The sequence below is a fragment of the Nymphaea colorata genome, chromosome 6 (assembly GCF_008831285.2).
Source record: "Nymphaea colorata isolate Beijing-Zhang1983 chromosome 6, ASM883128v2, whole genome shotgun sequence".
Classification (NCBI taxonomy): Eukaryota; Viridiplantae; Streptophyta; class Magnoliopsida; order Nymphaeales; family Nymphaeaceae; genus Nymphaea; species Nymphaea colorata.
The window spans coordinates 3,730,043-3,747,434 of NC_045143.1; the positions used below are offsets into that span (position 1 = coordinate 3,730,043).

General features: G+C 38.5%; 2 protein-coding genes across 2 annotated transcripts; both read left to right on the top strand.

Annotated features, from left to right (window-relative positions):
- Positions 1-151: 151 nt before the first annotated feature.
- Positions 152-8,366, top strand: LOC116255889 (pleiotropic drug resistance protein 1-like). Its single transcript, XM_031631969.2, has 23 exons — positions 152-1,169; positions 1,326-1,446; positions 1,528-1,616; positions 1,699-1,783; positions 1,906-2,065; positions 2,137-2,213; positions 2,410-2,463; positions 2,558-2,648; positions 2,743-3,044; positions 3,586-4,187; positions 4,279-4,439; positions 4,543-4,646; positions 4,722-4,878; positions 4,968-5,084; positions 5,165-5,328; positions 5,406-5,738; positions 5,823-6,113; positions 6,233-6,316; positions 6,386-6,519; positions 6,935-7,162; positions 7,247-7,418; positions 7,610-7,864; positions 7,939-8,366. The coding sequence occupies exons 1-23, from the start codon at positions 838-840 to the stop codon at positions 8,206-8,208; spliced, it is 4,383 nt and encodes a 1,460-aa protein (XP_031487829.1). The 5' UTR covers positions 152-837; the 3' UTR covers positions 8,209-8,366.
- Positions 8,367-10,163: 1,797 nt separating this feature from the next.
- LOC116256782 (uncharacterized) lies at positions 10,164-17,392 on the top strand. Its single transcript, XM_031633265.2, has 10 exons — positions 10,164-10,395; positions 13,266-13,364; positions 14,255-14,646; positions 14,895-14,958; positions 15,043-15,096; positions 15,595-15,663; positions 15,804-15,869; positions 15,955-16,023; positions 16,839-16,940; positions 17,234-17,392. The coding sequence occupies exons 1-9, from the start codon at positions 10,285-10,287 to the stop codon at positions 16,908-16,910; spliced, it is 996 nt and encodes a 331-aa protein (XP_031489125.1). The 5' UTR covers positions 10,164-10,284; the 3' UTR covers positions 16,911-16,940; positions 17,234-17,392.

Genomic DNA, 17,392 nt, shown 5'->3' on the forward strand with positions numbered 1-17,392 from the left:
ATGAACTTTTAACTACTGAAATACAATTACCAATCTGATGCTGTTTAGGCGATTGCTTTTATAACCGTTAAAACTTGGATTTCTCAATTACTATGCATCTGTAAGTTTTCCAAAAAAATTTAAAAACTCAATTGTTAGATTGCATGAGTAGTCGAGAGGTTCAAAATTATTCTTTGGTCTTTATTCTCGAGAAGCTGAGCACGCTGAACAAAACTATCGTGTAAGACTTGTAAAATAAGTATATACACTAAAGAGAGAGAGAGAGCTAGCGCGGGAGTTTTGCTTTTTAGTGTCCGTGATCGCCTGCCCTTGTCAGAAACAGAAAGAAGAAACGTTCGAGGACTAAAAAAGAAAGAAAACGAAGAAGAAGAAGAAGAAAACATGACGAGCACGCTTCGAGCACGGATTTTTTGAAAGTCACGAGTTCAAGATCTTTCAAAATACAAGGACAGCCATTCGATCACCAAAATGCTTAATTTCTCGGTTTCTAAACTTTCCGAAATTATGAGACTCCAAATGCGCAACTGTTCCAAACCGGGATTACCTATCGGCTGCAGATTGTGATTCCGATCTTCTGCCAATGCCATTAATCACCACCGCGTTGTGTTGTTTCCCGTCATGAAAGCCTACCTCTGTTCCCTTTGGGCTTGCGCTGTTTGTCCTGCACTTAATGCTTTCCCTGTATACGTCCACTGTGGGCTTCCTTTCGAACAACGCCTTACGTGATTGGCATCTGTTCCTGCTTCACCACGGGCATCTTCCTTTTCTCCTTTTTGGTGATTGCTCATTCCTTAGATTGAAGCCTGTTTAGGCTTATGTTGGTTTACTGACGGTTTGATGGAGGGTGGTGGCTCTATATTCAACGTGGGAAGTTCCAGAGCAAGTGGTTCATCATCTATATGGCGAAACGACGGCCAGGACCTGTTCAGTAGGAACTCTTCAGTGCGTGAAGATGATGAGGAGGCCTTGAAATGGGCGACCCTCGAAAGGCTGCCCACGTATGACAGGATCAGAAAAGGTCTCCTCACAGTTGGAGGTGATGCGAGTCAAGAGGTTGACATCTCGAAGTTGGGATTGCAAGAGAGGAAGAGCTTGTTGGAGAGATTGGTTAAAGTTGCAGAGGAAGATAATGAGAAGTTCCTTCTCAAACTCAGGGAGCGCATAGACAGGTACCATGCTTAAAAAATTTGTTTCTGAATCGCTATTTTCATTGGAATCCTAAACTTGAAGAGCACCATGCAGATTGGTTAAATTCATTATTGGCCGCTGAATGTTTGATTGTCTTGGTTGTCTTATTTACGTCTTTTTGTGTCCGGGGGTTGTAGAGTCGGACTTGAAATTCCAACCATCGAAGTTCGGTTTCAGAATTTGAGTGTGTCTGCAGAAGTTCACGTTGGCAGCAGAGCAATACCTACTTTGGTGAATTTCTCTACCAACATGCTTCAGGTGAAAATTTTAACAGCTTTTTATTCTTGAACTTTTCTTTTAGAGACTCGTATGGTGTTTATGAGTCTCATGTATGAGCAGGAATTCCTGGTTTCTCTCCATCTTCTTCCGAAAAGAAAGAAAAAATTGCCAATTCTTCATGATATAAGTGGAATCGTCAAGCCTAGAAGGTAGACCCGTCTTGAAGCTTGTCCTTTTAGTCTTGTTCTTCTGCTACTGGAAGTTCAAATTCAATTTAAGAAATTTCTGTAGGATGACTCTCGTTCTAGGCCCACCTGGTTCTGGGAAGACCACCTTGTTGTTGGCGTTGGCAGGGAAGCTTGATTCTGACCTGAAGGTACTGATTTTTTTTTATCATATACAAACAAATCGAAAGTCTACCTTTCATTTCTTTTAAAATTTTTATTGCTCTTGCTCTGAGATCCTGAGGTTTGATGGTTGTCTGTATCTTCTAATCAGGTTTCTGGGAAAGTAGCTTACAATGGCCACGAAATGCAAGAATTTGTTCCTCAGAGGACATCTGCATATATCAGCCAGTATGATCTCCATATTCCAGAATTGACTGTAAGGGAAACTCTGGCTTTCTCTGCTCGATGCCAAGGAGTGGGAACACGCTTTGGTAAGGAAAACACGGTTAGGTTTGATCTTTAGAAACGAACATCATGTTTAATCTTTAGGACATTGATGCAGAGCTACTGAAAGAGTTGTCAAGAAGAGAGAAAGAAGCCAATATTAAACCGGACCCTGATATTGATATCTTCATGAAGGTGACGTTAACCTTTTATTTCCCATGATCTGTTTTACATGGTCTTCTCAATCCAACAAGTCACCTTTGAACATCATCGTCTGGTGATTCCCTCTTAGCTAATTCACAACAGTAGTTTTCCCCCCTAGCTAATCACCTTAGAAATAAGTATGAAATAGTGCTCTGATTTTTTATATTTTTCGGCTTCATGATTGCAGGCTGCTTCGCTGCAAGGTCAGAAGGAAAATGTTGTTGTGGACTACATGCTTCGGGTATGTGTTGCTCCATATGCAGGCATTTTCTCACCAACTTCAGTACCAATCTCAATATATGGGTACTTAATAATTATGTTTATGCTGTTACCAGATTTTAGGTCTTGATATTTGTGCAGACACCTTGGTAGGAAATGAAATATTTCGAGGCATTTCAGGAGGACAGAAGAAACGTGTAACTACAGGTTGGAAGAGTGGTGCCTACCATAAAAAAATTAGTTCATCTTGTCTCCTTCATTAACAACTCTGAAAGTGAAATTTGATCACGAGTACTTGCAGGGGAGATGTTGGTGGGACCAGCCCGGGCTCTCTTCATGGATGAGATATCAAATGGTTTGGACAGCTCCACCACTTATAGGATAGTGAATTCCCTGAGACAAACTGTACACACCCTTTCAGGGACTGTGGTGGTGTCCTTGCTACAGCCAGCACCAGAAACATATGATCTTTTTGATGACATTATTCTGCTTTCAGATGGCTGGATTGTATATCAGGGTCCTCGTCAATCAGTGTTAGAATTTTTTGAAACCATGGGCTTCAAATGTCCTGAGAGAAAGGGTGCTGCAGATTTTTTACAAGAGGTAAGATCGATATGCATCATCCTTCTTTCATCCCCAGGAAGCCATTTGATAGCAATACGTTTTTTTAATGAAAAACTTCTTGCATATGCCAGGAAGAATATTTTGAGGAAAAAAATTGGACACTCTGGGAACTGACTTTTTTCTTCCCACCTTTGTTGGCTTTTACAAAATAAAAGAGGTGACATCTTCCTGAAAAAGTTTGCTGCTATTTGATTTCAGGACGTCAGAACCTGTGAAATTTCACCATTTAGAATACCTGAAAACTTTTGGGGTATTCGAGGTTTCGAACACCCCGAAATCGTGCACTAAGATCAGTAAAAACATCTTTGTTATTTTCTAACCTTCTCATTCAGATATCAGCTTTTGAAATCAATTAAGTCAGGTTGATGAATCCCATAGATAAAGTCAAAACACATTCCTTGGTTGTTATTCGAATCCATAACTTTCTTTCACATCCATGAACACTCTTTGTGAGTACCGAATTTGAACTTAAATGATCCTATCCAAGTTGGCATGATCAATATCTCCATTAAATTGGCAGGTGACATCAAGAAAAGATCAGGAGCAGTACTGGGCACGTGAAGATGAACCATACAGTAGATTCATCACCGCAAAGGAATTTGCAGAGGCATTCAAATCATTCCACGTTGGTCAAAGATTGGAAGATGAACTAAGGAGTTCCTTTGACAAGAATAAGAGCCATCCTGCTGCACTAACCACTTCCAAGTATGGCACAGGAAAAATGGAACTCCTGAAGGCATGTTTTTCCAGAGAAGTGTTGTTAATGAAGAGGAATTCATTTGTCTATGTTTTCAAAACATTTCAGCTCATACTGCTTGGGCTTATCACCATGACACTCTTCCTCCGTACAGAGATGCACAAGGATACTGTTAGTGATGGAGGAATTTATCTTGGTGCTCTATATTTTGGCCTTACCACAATCATGTTCAATGGGTTTGCTGAGCTTTCCATGACAATTGCAAAGCTGCCTGTTTTTTACAAGCAGAGAGACTTGCTGTTCTATCCATCATGGGCATATTCACTACCTACATGGATTACTAAGATCCCCGTCTCATTTGTTGAAGCTGCTGTCTGGGTATTCATGACTTATTATGTTGTGGGTTATGACCCATCTGCTGCAAGGTAAGGCTTCTGAACATGTTCTTTAAGCCTTAACAAATTTTCTTTGTTTTTGATGGCCTGACACGATTAACCTTTCATCCCCTAATTCCAGAATGTTCAAGCAGATCTTGCTGTTAATTGCAGTTAACCAAATGGCCTCTGGCCTTTTCCGTTTGATTGCTTCATTGGGTCGAGACATGATTGTTGCAAATACATTTGGATCATTTGCACTGCTTGCTATTTTGGTTCTTGGTGGTTTCATCTTGTCACGCGGTAGGATCTCAATTGGAACTCCGTTTATTCATTTGTAATTCATCACATCTAAGTTTCATAAGGTAATTCATATAGTTTCTCTTTCATCGTTATGCCTGGTTAGATGATGTGAAGAAATGGTGGATCTGGGGGTATTGGGCTTCACCCTTAATGTATGGACAGAATGCTATTGCAGTCAATGAATTCCTTGGAGAAAGTTGGCAAAAGGTAAACCATTACACTCTTACCAGGAGACATCTTTTGACACATGGATAACACCTTTAACTTAGTAAGTTCTTCCAGGTTTTTCCACATTCAAAAGTCCCGCTGGGTGTGGTGGTTATGAAGGTTCGTGGACTTTCACCTCATGCCTATTGGTACTGGATCGGATTGGGTGCTTTGTTGGGATACACTTTATTGTTCAATGGCCTTTTTACTGTTTCTCTTGCCTATCTCAAACGTGGGTATTCCATTTATCCCCCATTTTGGTGATGTTTAAAAGCCCAAAAGTTTTCTAGTGCATTGAGTAATGGTTTGTGTGAGCTGCAGCTTTTGGAAAGACAATGGCAATTGTATCCAAAGAGGCTATAAAAGAGAAGAGTTGCCAAATTACTGGAGAAGCCATGGCAATGAGAGCGCCTTCTATAGGAACAATCTCTGATAGAAGTACTATCTTAGCAGATAACTTCTTATTGTGTCTAACTGTTTCATTCTGTCAACTCACGATGTTGATTTAATTGGCATAGGATTCAATAAGGATGGGATTGCAAACATTCCTCTGCCTTCAAGGCCTACCTATTCAGATGCCACTTTTGAATTTAATCAAGCCATGAAGAAAGGGATGGTTCTCCCATTCACACCATTATCCATAACATTTGATGATATCAGATATTCAGTTGACATGCCGCCGGTAACCCAACCTGTTTTCCTTTTTCCTGTTGCACCTCAATAGTACGAATTAAGTTTCTGATAAATTGGAACTTGTAGGAAATGAAAGCTCGTGGATTTACAGAGAATAAGTTGGAGCTTCTGAAGGGTGTAAGTGGAGCTTTTAGACCAGGGGTGCTTACAGCCTTAATGGGTGTTACTGGTGCTGGTAAAACAACATTGATGGATGTGTTAGCTGGAAGAAAAACTGGTGGCTATATTACTGGATGCATTAAAATATCAGGTTATCCAAAGAAGCAGGAAACATTTGCTCGAATATCAGGTTACTGTGAGCAAAATGACATACATTCTCCACATGTAACAGTATATGAATCACTCCTTTACTCTGCCTGGCTTCGATTACCACCTGAAGTTGTATCATCTACCAGGAAGGTGATCATTTGTATCAAAATCCTTTTTCTTGTTCCATTTCTAAATATTTACATGTTAACATAATGTAAAATTCCTCTACTTCAGTTATTTGTTGAGGAAATAATGGAACTTGTAGAGCTGACTTCATTAAGGGAAGCTCTGGTTGGCTTACCTGGAGTTAGCGGGCTATCACTGGAACAACGTAAGAGGCTGACAATTGCAGTGGAGCTTGTTTCTAATCCCTCTATAATTTTCATGGATGAGCCAACTTCAGGGCTAGATGCAAGGTCAGCTGCAATTGTGATGAGAGCAGTACGGAATACAGTTGATACTGGAAGAACTGTTGTGTGTACAATTCATCAACCCAGTATTGACATATTTGAATCTTTCACCGAGGTATGCAATTCTTCGCTGGTTTCAAATTTCAATTATTAGATTTGTCTGCCATAATTAGGTATCGGAACCTATGTCAGAAATGCATGAATCAATTTTTGACTGTGTGATTGCTCCTTCAGCTTTTTCTGTTGAAGGAAGGTGGAGAGGAAATATATGTTGGACCTTTAGGACAGCAATGTTGCCGTCTGATCAAGTATTTTGAGGTAAAACTTAGTGAATTGCATAATATGCCATCTTGAAAAAAAAAAATTTATTGAGCTTTTATTTCACAGGCAATTAACGGAGTTACCAAAATCAGAGAAAGGTATAACCCAGCTACCTGGATGCTGGAGGTGACCTCCAAGGCACAAGAGGAAATTCTTGGTGTCGACTTTGCAAAGATATACAAAAACTCTGACTTGTTTCAGTGAGTAAAATGCTAGCATACAAATTTTCTTGCATACGTAGTAAATGAGAAAGGCGTGCCTATTCCATGTTTGGTCTAAGGTTTACTAGAAGCTGAGTCCATCTGTGACCACGAGCCTGTTGATCTGAAAATATAACTTATCCATGCATCCTCATGGTATCAGTTGTCTATACTGAGTACATCTTAGGTACAACGAAGTCCATGATGATCTCCTGGTCTAATCTAGGGTCAGTTCTGGAAGGCCCGTCAGGTTTTCAGTCACTGGCCTTCTTGATAGTAACGATTGGTGGTTTTTTAGATTACTCAAGCTATAAAAGAAAATAGAAAACCGTAGCTCTCTTTTCCACTGTACCCATCAAAAGGTAGGGCCTCTTTGGCAATTCAGTGACTTCTTTGTACATAAACATTGTTGCAGGAGGAATAAAGTGCTGATAGAGGAACTTAACTCGCCACTTCCTGGGTCTGAAGATCTTCATTTTCCTACAAAGTACTCGCAATCATTTCGAGCACAGTTGTTTGCATGCCTTTGGAAACAGCATCAATCATACTGGCGTAATCCTTCATATACTGCAGTTCGGTTCTTCTTCACAGTATTGACAGGCCTAGTGTTTGGTGCAGTATTCTGGGATCTCGGACCAAAGCGGTATGAATGTGTGGATCAACATATCTCTGTAGATGTTCTCACAAATTTTTTAACTTAGCAGCCATCTGTTTATACTGTCTGCAGGAGTAAGCAACAAGATCTATTCAACGCTATGGGATCTATATATGCTGCTGTTCTATTTATTGGTATTAGTAATGGAACAGCTGTTCTGCCGGTGATATCTATTGAAAGAACTGTTTTCTATAGAGAAAAAGCTGCTGGAATGTATTCAGCACTGCCATATGCCTTAGCTCAGGTAACTTTTCCCTTTTTTACAACTTTTGCATGACAAACACTAGCTTGGAGTATCAGTTCTATTATTTCATCCTGTTTCTCTAATGGTGCCATCAAATTTTCTCATACTAGGTAGCTCAGTTTTCTTACTTTGCACATATAACTTTATCCATATCATTTCTTTCTTTCTAACAGTCGTGCACTTACTGGCAGGTCTTGATTGAGATACCATATGTGCTGGTTCAGGCGTTGATCTATTGCTTCATAGTTTATGCTATGATAGGCTATGAATTAACTGCTATCAAATTTTTTTGGTTCTTATTCTTCATGTACATTGCCTTTCTTTACTTCACCTACTATGGAATGATGGCAGTTGCGTTGACTCCTAACTACCATGTAGCCTACATAGTTTCTGCTGCATTCTATGCAATTTGGAATCTTTTCTCAGGCTTCATTATTCCCCAACCGGTAATACTCCTTGCTTTAATGCTCTTCTAGAAGTATGTTGGTTTTCCAGTTTCTCTGATTTTGGTGTTTTACAGCGTATTCCAATATGGTGGAGGTGGTACTATCGGGCATGCCCTGTTGCTTGGACCATATATGGTCTAGTTACTTCACAGTTTGGAGATGTGGATTCTTATCTTCAGGACATCACGATACAACCTGTGACTGTGTCAGAATTCACAAGGACCTACTTTGGATTTAGGCATGAACTCTTGGGTGTAGTTTCAGCTGTTGTTGTTGGGTTTTCTGTTCTTTTTGCTTTCATCTATGCTTTTGGAATTATGAAGTTAAATTTTGAGAAAAGATAAAGCAACATGTAGTTTAGATGTGAAAGTCAGTTCTCATTTATCATGTATAGATTGATCTTATTCAACTGAAGGACAGCAAATTATGTAGCAAATCATGCTTTATATTAGTGCCCCGTACAAGCATTTACTGGTAATTATTTGATTCAGAATTCATTCTACCTTCATGGGAGGAGGTATTTCTAATATTCTTTCTCCAATTTATCTTGGCTACCAGATCTGTAGTTGTTTCAAACTGAGTCTGACTGGTTTACATTCCTAGAAGCAACATGATCACTTATGAGCTATCACATGGACTACCAAGTATATCAGTTGATGGGAAGTATTACAGCAATCCCCACGATCTGAGTTCGAGCTGTTGGAATAGGTTTGGCGTTCCGCAGCGGATAACAAAAGCCCGGCGATCTTGTCTACCTAATGAATGGAGGAGCCCATTTTGAAAACGACCACTCTGCACCCACCCCCGAGTTTGGGAATCCATCATTGATTCCATAAAGGAGCCAAATGGAACCAAAGTCTTGTGTTCAGCTTTGAATTAGGGGCGTTAACAGTGATGAATCGACATCCACTATAACCCCTAGCCTAAATGTGTGGCTTCGATTACTGCTATCCGCTCGATATGGATAGATCTTTTACGAAGGAGATACATTAATTGCACTTAACAATAATATCAACCACATCAACGATAACAACAACAATATTATTATTAAACTAGGGGTGAACAGCTTAACCTCAGCTTGGGTTCTGGTCGAGCAGAAGTCTGCTAACTCTAATAAACCTTAAGCTCCTCTCTGCTAAGCTCCAGCCTAGCTGGGCTAAGGTCAGAACAACATTTTGTTAAACGTACATGAATGGATGAAGCTAGACTGCCAATTTCTTTTTGTGTTTAGAATAAACTGGTTTTATGCAAAAAATATTAGTAGGCTTCCTTCTAACACTTTTTTCTGGCTCTGCTATTCCTTGCATGAGCCAAGCCTCCGTGCCTTGAGGTTGACTCATACAATAAAAATTAGATATCTATTTCTAAAAAGCAGCCACCACAGTTTAGAATTCAATATAACAATGGTTCAACAATAAATATAACAACTGTTTACGGTGCTTTCAACAACAAGTTTTTAGTTTTTAACCATTCAACACTTATTCAGCATCCAGCACATTTGGATCCTCCTAATTTAAAGGTCATTCATTTTTAACTCTTGGACAGGTGGGTGGAGCCCTTCTTGGCTTTCTAAAAAAAAATTTGTGAAGTAATTCTACGAAAATGCATGTGCATACTAAAAGTGATTAAATGCAAAATATAAGTGCGTTCCATCTTAAAACGTAAAGAGCATTAGGCTAGTACTGAAAATATAAATATCAACTGAATGCGACTATTGAAAAATAAGAGTGACTTCGGTGTTCTTTCGATTAGTGTTGTAAAAATTGGATTTTGTCTCACACTGAAGTTCTAAACGGTGCTCTACGTCATTCAACGTCGGCCGACAGAAGCAGATGCGATAGCGAATCAGCTGATTTTTCAGATGATGCATATGATGAATCGCCCGCTTGTCATGCAGCCCCCAAATACTAAATACTAATCAAGGGGGTGCAGCTGCAGCACACTGGGTGGTAAGGATCTGATGTTCAAATTTTATGGTGGTAAGACTTCAAAAGGATCTTATGTTTAAATTTCGTAGTCGTTGTTGTGACCCAGTATGCTCCTCCTCTTTCCTTGGACCATACCATGTTCCCAAAGATGTTCAATTTTCATGGTCGCATGACCTCAAAAGGATCTGATGTTCAAATTCCTACTCTCTTATGACCCAGTATGCTCCTCCTTTTTTCTGGACCGTACTAGGTTCTAAGCTCTACATGAATGATGAATACAAATGGAGGCACGAATACCTACTTTAAAAAACGAAGAAAAAAATTAAGGTTCCGATATTTTAGTGTTTATTTTTGAGAATAACGTTAAAACTATACCTAAGGGTCGAGAATTTACGAGTGAGTGTCTCTTCCTGCTTACTCTCTCTTCATTTCCTTCTCCTGCGTCTCTGGTTGGTCTGCGAAGTGGCGGAGCCGCGGAGGTGGTCGCTGGGGATGACGATAGACGACGACAACTCGATCTACGTGGGAGGACTCCCTTACGACGCCACAGAGGAAAGCGTAAGGAGGGCTTTCGACTTGTACGGAGCCGTCGTCGCCGTCAAGGTAACCTACTCTGTGTGTGTGTGTGTGTGTGATTTGGAGGGACCGCCAATATTGGGATTATTGGGTATAAGTCGCTTTTATTTCTGGCATCGCGGCTTCTCTGTTTTGATTCTTCCTTCGGTTTTTTTTTTCTTCATCGTTTGGGGTCCTTTTGGGTATGTCTCATTACTTTGGCTTTTGTTTGTTCCCGCATTTTTCTCTTGGTGGCTGTTTCTCCCGCCTTTTTTTGCATCTCTTTTCCTTCTGTTAGGTCCGTCATCTTGTGCACTAGATGAATGATAATTGCCCTTCAGCAGATGCATTGCTAGCAAGATCGGTATCTTCTTCGTACATATTTCCTTTTCAGTACTTTTCTTCCTGAAAACGCTTCCTCACGAACCTCCGTGTTTGTAGCTTGCCTTTTCACTGAATAGTCGTGGATCTAAATTTTCTGGTTTACCGGTAGATGATGATTAGCAAATAGTTCATAAATTGTTTCTCTTTGAATAAGTAAATAGTTCCTTCCATCTTGTTGGCTACTGCTTTCTTTTTTCTCTGTCTTCTCTTTGTTAGTTAGATTATCATTTCAGACGAACATAATTGGATTTTGGGTGGTATTGGTAAGCATAAATTCAAATGAAAGAAAAGCAAAGAAAGGAGTGATGAAGGAAAGAACGGATATATCTTATGTCGTCTGCCATGCATGTATGCTTATGAGGAAGAAACTCATACTTTGACTTTCTTTTTTATTTTGTTTTTTTTCACCTGTCGCATATGAATGCAAGTTTATGTTCCAGATGGTTTAAGTAATCTTATACGACAGAGTTTAAGTAGATGTTAACTAATAATATCAGATTCTAATTCCTCCTATATGTGATTAGTAGCTATACTGATGAAAGCATCCAAATCTTGTATGGTTGACATTAGATTACATTAATCTGGAAAATGTTGGATTACATTCACTAACTCCTCCCTTGACTTGGACAATTAATGTAGCCTAGGCACACATTTGACTGCATAGGTGTAAAACAGATTCCTTCTCTCATGAGAAAATTATTGCTTCTTGTGAACTCATGGTGAGCTCTTAAGGAGAAAATAGTTGTAAGGACGAAGTAGATATAATAATGGATCTAGATGGCTCGGTGATTTTTCTTCTCTTTTGGATGACTTTGAAAATATTCAAATAGCTATCCGGCATATGTTTATGAGTCGGATTCCAATTTTCAATACAGTGATAATCACAAAAAGAAAAAAGGAAAAATATGTTAAAATAATGACAGAGCAGTTTTTAACATTCCAGCGATATAAGTTACATAAGAAGTTGCTTTTTTGGGCTTTCACCCTTTATCCTGAAGTTAATCTGTATTTTGTTGTTTGCTTAGTTTGTTTGTGCCGTTGTTTTGCTTTCTATGACAAGCTATCACTTTCAAGTTTCAACAGAGCCTTTGTTATTAAAAGCACGATCTCAGTCTGTTTGTGATGTAATTGCACCCATTTTTTGCATAATTTTTTATCAGACACACTAGCGGTGGGTTGGAAAATATATTGTGTTCTTGCTGTGCTTTTCACAAATCAGCTATTTCAGATGCTGCTGAATGAAAAAGTTACATGAACAATACCACCATTTTGAGATAGCTATACCTTGATACAACATAGTGTCTACATTTAAGAAAATGTCCAGACCTTGTGAGCACTGGAGCTCAAGAATTTGAATCATTTAGGCACCTATTTTGCAGATAGTACTTCATACTGTTTTTGTGATATTTTTTGTGTTATACATGTATGCTTCTAAGTGATGGTATTCATGTAACAGCTTTACTTATATAGTTATATTATTGTCTTCCACTAGAAGTCTTAAAACTATTTTCCCTTGACCTTATTAATATCTTATCCTCTGAACTTTTACTTTTTCTTTTGTTATTCTTAATGTATATGTTGCTAATTTGGTTTCCCTGTATATGTATTGCATATAGATATTTCCATGGATGAACTTAGTTGTTAAGGTGTCTCCTAGACGATGCCTAGTCGTGGACTAGTTGTCAGTCCACATCCCACGCTTAAGTCCATCACTTAGGCATGAGGTGTGGGCTTGGCACCTAGATTGGACTAAGCGTGCTGGCACCTAGTCCATTTGGAAGTTTGGGTGATTTTAGCCTTTGATACTTGATTTGTTTTGCTTTCCAAGACCTGTTATCCCTTGAGTTTAGCTTAATTTTATTGCAAGGAGTCTGATTTGACCCAGTGGTTGCAAACTTTATGTTGAACACAGAGAATTTTTGCTATTAGTATCTCAGAAAATTACAATTTGTGCAGAAATTAGATTGCTTGCAAGGTCTATCTTCTAACTGAATTGATTGAGTTAGGATTTTAGGTGTGATTTGAGTTCTGCTAATGTATGCATTAGACAGCTTAAGTCAGAGTCGTGTAGGCGTCTTTTACAGTCTTTCAAATTTGTTCATATTTAGTTGACATCTACCATAGGTCCAGTTTAGAGAGCACAAATTTCAAAGTAGGTATTATTTTGGTTATTTTCTGTTTCATGTATATTGTTTAGCAGTCAGTTTTAGTTCTACAATGAGAAGTCTATCATCTGGTTTAAATTCAATGCATTAAACATTCATTTTTCTGTTTTATAAGTTGATTTTGACTAATCCTGACTTTCTTACATTCTAACTTAACCCATAAAACATACAGCTAACATTTTAGAATTAAAAATAACTAAGCAAAATTGCAACAACTTTTGGATGCCTTTTTAGGCTAGGAGCCAGGCGCCTAGCCGCCTTGACAACTAAGTGGATGAAAGAATCTAAGTTTGTTATATGCAGTAAAAAGTATATTTTTTGCTTGTCCTTTGGAAATAAGTGCCTCAAGCAACTGTTGTCCCTCTGCAGATAATAAATGACCGCCATATTGGAGGTAAATGCTATGGATTTGTTACTTTCACAAATCCAAGATCAGCAATTGATGCAATCAATGATATGGATGGGAGGGTAAGCAATCCTTCTTGTTATGTTACAAGGCGATAAATTTTCCTTTAGTATTCTCTATGGTTGCCAATTTCACTCTCAAGAATTCTTTGGTAGTGATTTTCTCCAGGACTGTTTCTTTTCACATGTAGCTTTTCTGAGGAAGATCCAAAAGGTTTTGAAAATAAAACAAATAGAATGGTAGAACCTATCAAAGCATATCTTGATTGTTTTTCTTCCGAAAAAGAAACAGATGTCTTAAGAATGTGACTAACCAGAAAAACATACTTTTAAAAGGTACACCAATTTTTTTGATTCAATAATTTTGAAAGTGTTGCAATTTCTTCCATTGTTATCGACATGCTTCAAGATTATGAGAATGGCAAACTTTTTTGAAATAATAAGGTTTTTCTTCTGGTCTATTGTATCCTATGTCACAAAGGTGCGGGTACGGGCACCTGTGCGGAGCATTTTCAAAAACTTTGGTGCGGGACATGACTACATGTGCACACACACACACACATATATGTCAACAATGAAATTTAAGCAAACAAACACATATATTCAACATTTATATTAAATAAAATTGCTAATGGGAGATACAAAAATAGATCAAAAGGAAAAATATGATTTTGCCATGTCCAAGCCATGTTCCGCACCCACATTGGTGTCCAGCCATGTCGCCTGGGTGCAGCACCCTTCAAGGAGTGTCCATGTGACATAGGTTGTATCTAATGTTATACATCTCTCTCTCTCTCTCTCTCTCTCTTGTATCTAGGGGACGTCTTGTCCCCAAATTTTGTTATATATTTCCCATTTTATCAGCTCTCTCTCTCTCTCTCTCTCTCTCTCTCTATACACACACACACACACACACACACATATGTGATTGATTTTTAAACACTTTGAGCCAGACAATAGGAGGTAGAGTTGTGAAGGTCAATGAAGTACGGACTAGAGGTGGAAGGCCAGGTCACATGCATGAGCGTTTCCGAGAAAATGAGAGAGACATGGACTGGAACAGGGACAGGGATAGAGGACGGTTTCAGGATCATGATAGAGACCATTATCGGGATAGGAACAATGACCGATCTCGAGAACGGGATCATGATCATAGACGCGATGATCGTAAGAGGGACCGTGACCCTGAACAAGTTAGAGATCAAGACAGCAATAGAATATATGATCGTGACTGGCAAAGAGATCATGATGCAGATTGGGACCAAGATAGAAGCATTGAAAGGGTTAAAGATTATGAAAGAAATGATGTTAAGAGTACAGAGGAAAGGTTGAATGATCGATTTGGGTAAGTCTTTTATGTTTCTATTATGACATCTCACGCATGATCTTGTTCTTTGTGTGCAAGAAAAATAGCTGATGGATATACGTAAAAGTAGATAAAATGCATATCTGTCTGAGTATAAGCTGGTATTCAGTTTTGTTAAGTTATTTTTCTTGTGCTAGCCTCCTAGGTGATTGTTGGTTTTAATAAGTTTAATAAGTACTTATTTAAATAGAGCTGTTAGTTAACTTACTCTTGATTTATTCAAGCAGTTCAAATTTTGCTGAGCGGCGAACTAGAGAGCGCTCAATCTCCAGTGACGAATCTCCTAAGCAGGTGAAAAAGACAAACAATTTAAGACTTCTTCTTTATGGGCATTTATTGCATTTATCTTCAACTTATTTTGATCAATCATCTTAGGTGAAGGACAAGCTGGAAGCAGCTGTTCAAAGGCGAGATGATCTACAAAGTGAGGTGCATTTATTTGTAATTTCAAATTGTTGGAGTATGAAGCTGTAGACCTTAAAATTTGTCTCATATGTTTGTATGTCTCATATCTTGATCTGCAATATTGTTGTCTCAAGGATCTCATGTTTGTGCATGTCCTGCCCATGGAGGTACACATGTTTAACCTTAAACTGTTGGTACCTGAAATGCCTTAGAGCCATTTGGAGCTTTTCCAGATCCAATCAATTGGATATGTGGGACGCTCAGCATAAAATGCTACCATCTAACTGTCAGTCATACGACTAGTGGTCATCACTCATCACTCTGATCCTTGCCTAGTACATAAATTCTATGACTGTCTGGTCCTACTGATGAATTGCCTCTTAGTAATGCTATCTTGCTTTCACGTTATCTTATCCACATGCTTTATTTCTTTGGTGAGTTTGAAGATGTCTTAGTTTTTTATGATAGATCAGTGCTTTAGTTTTTTATGATGGATCAGTGCTTCTTGATGTTTATCATCAGATTGCTGAAATAGATGAGAAGCTTGAGACAAAGCAATTATTAGTTGCAGATTTGCAAGAGAAATCGCAGGTTTGAACCTTACATAATTAAAGATCTGTTTGTCATTTGATTATCTCACAATTTTGTTACTCATTGATTGCTGTCGCATGCTTGATAAGTGTCACTGTTCTTTGAACTGTTTCTCTGGCAAATCTTCTCATTGATTGCAGAAGCTAGAGGATTCACTAGCTAGTGCCAAGAAGCTCTTCTTTTATCGTGATATGCAGCTAATGAAGGTAAGGTTCTATCTCTGATTTGATTCTACATGAAGCATAAGACCATCATGATGTCTTATTGATGATTTCTATGTATCTTATGCAGTTGCAGAAATGTTTTCTTCAAGTAAAAGACTGCAAAGAAAGATTAAAGGGCTACGAGCAAGAGCTCCAGGTATTCCTTCTCTTCATCTTTATATTTTATTGCTCCTTGAAGGTTCTCAAAATTAGAGTGTCTGTTTGAAGACACCAAGTTCACGTATTGTAGTTCATGGACATGCATTAATTTTCTTGTGAGAAACTTTTAAGTCTTTACTTTCTATAGACCACGTTCTGTGTGCAGTTTGTGTTGTTAAAGCAGCGTTTAGGCTTCTGCTTACTCTCACTTAAGCCTCTAAGGTTGACTGCTTGCTTAGGCCACTTAAAACATCTGCACCAATACCTTAGGTTTTTCTCTTCAATAATTTAGACTTTTTTCTTACGTTTTCCTTTTCAACAATCCAGATTCTTTTCTTCTTTCTTTTCTTTTGTCATTTGAAGGAGTCGGGTTTTCTCTTCTTTTTAATGAAATTTTTAGTGTATAGTTTTTTTTTTATTAGAATTATAATAAAAATCAGCTCTATGAACAAGCAGTGTTAATGTGAATCCATGATTAATTGTTTTGTTGTCATAAGTTGATAGGCTAGGTTTTTATTGTGAAAGGGTTCAATTGTAATGTTGGGGGTGGGGGTTGGGGAGCGTGGGGTTTGATCTCTTATTGCCCCCAGCCTGCGTAGGTTCTAGGCTTAATTCACACCTAGGCTGTACCTAGCGCATTTGACAACATAGCATGCAGTTTATGTATAATCATAGTGCGATAGTTTGTACCTGCATTCTTTTTCTGTCATGATCGATTCTTTATCAACCTGATGTCTAACCTGCCCAGTGTCTGAGCTCCACTTCCAATTCAGAGGCACTTCTAATTCTCCTCTACACCTTCTCATGCATTAGGCTCTTGTGGATACGGCAATGATTGAAAGTGATGATGTTGCAACAGCACCGGCCCGTGATGTATCAGTGTAGCGAGAGGGATGCTCATGGCATAATAGGAAGGTTTGAGTCTCATAGTAACTATAACATTACTATAACATTTAACTTATGCTTTTGCCTTTTTGATAATATTGCTTGCAAGATCTGTCAGTTGCATCTGCCTTAGCCATTCTCGTGGTTTATGCTCTTAACTATGCTTAGGTGCATTTATAACTTAAACCAATTTGGCCTTCGTTGACTGTCCTACGCTTTAGGCCATTCTTTCATATTGCTGTAATGAATACCTCTTCTTTCTGTTGGAAAATGGTTAAACTTTGTCCTGTATTGATTCTATTTTGTTACCCTTTCTTATACAGGTTTGATGACACTAGTTGGTGAAGCTGATCTTTTTCTTATGAATTTTTTTGTTACAATTGATTTAAAAAGCTAATAGTGCTACACTGGAAATGTGCTTGAAGGAACTTCCATGATACCCATGTATAAATGTGCTTTAATGTAGTATTTGATTTTCTTTT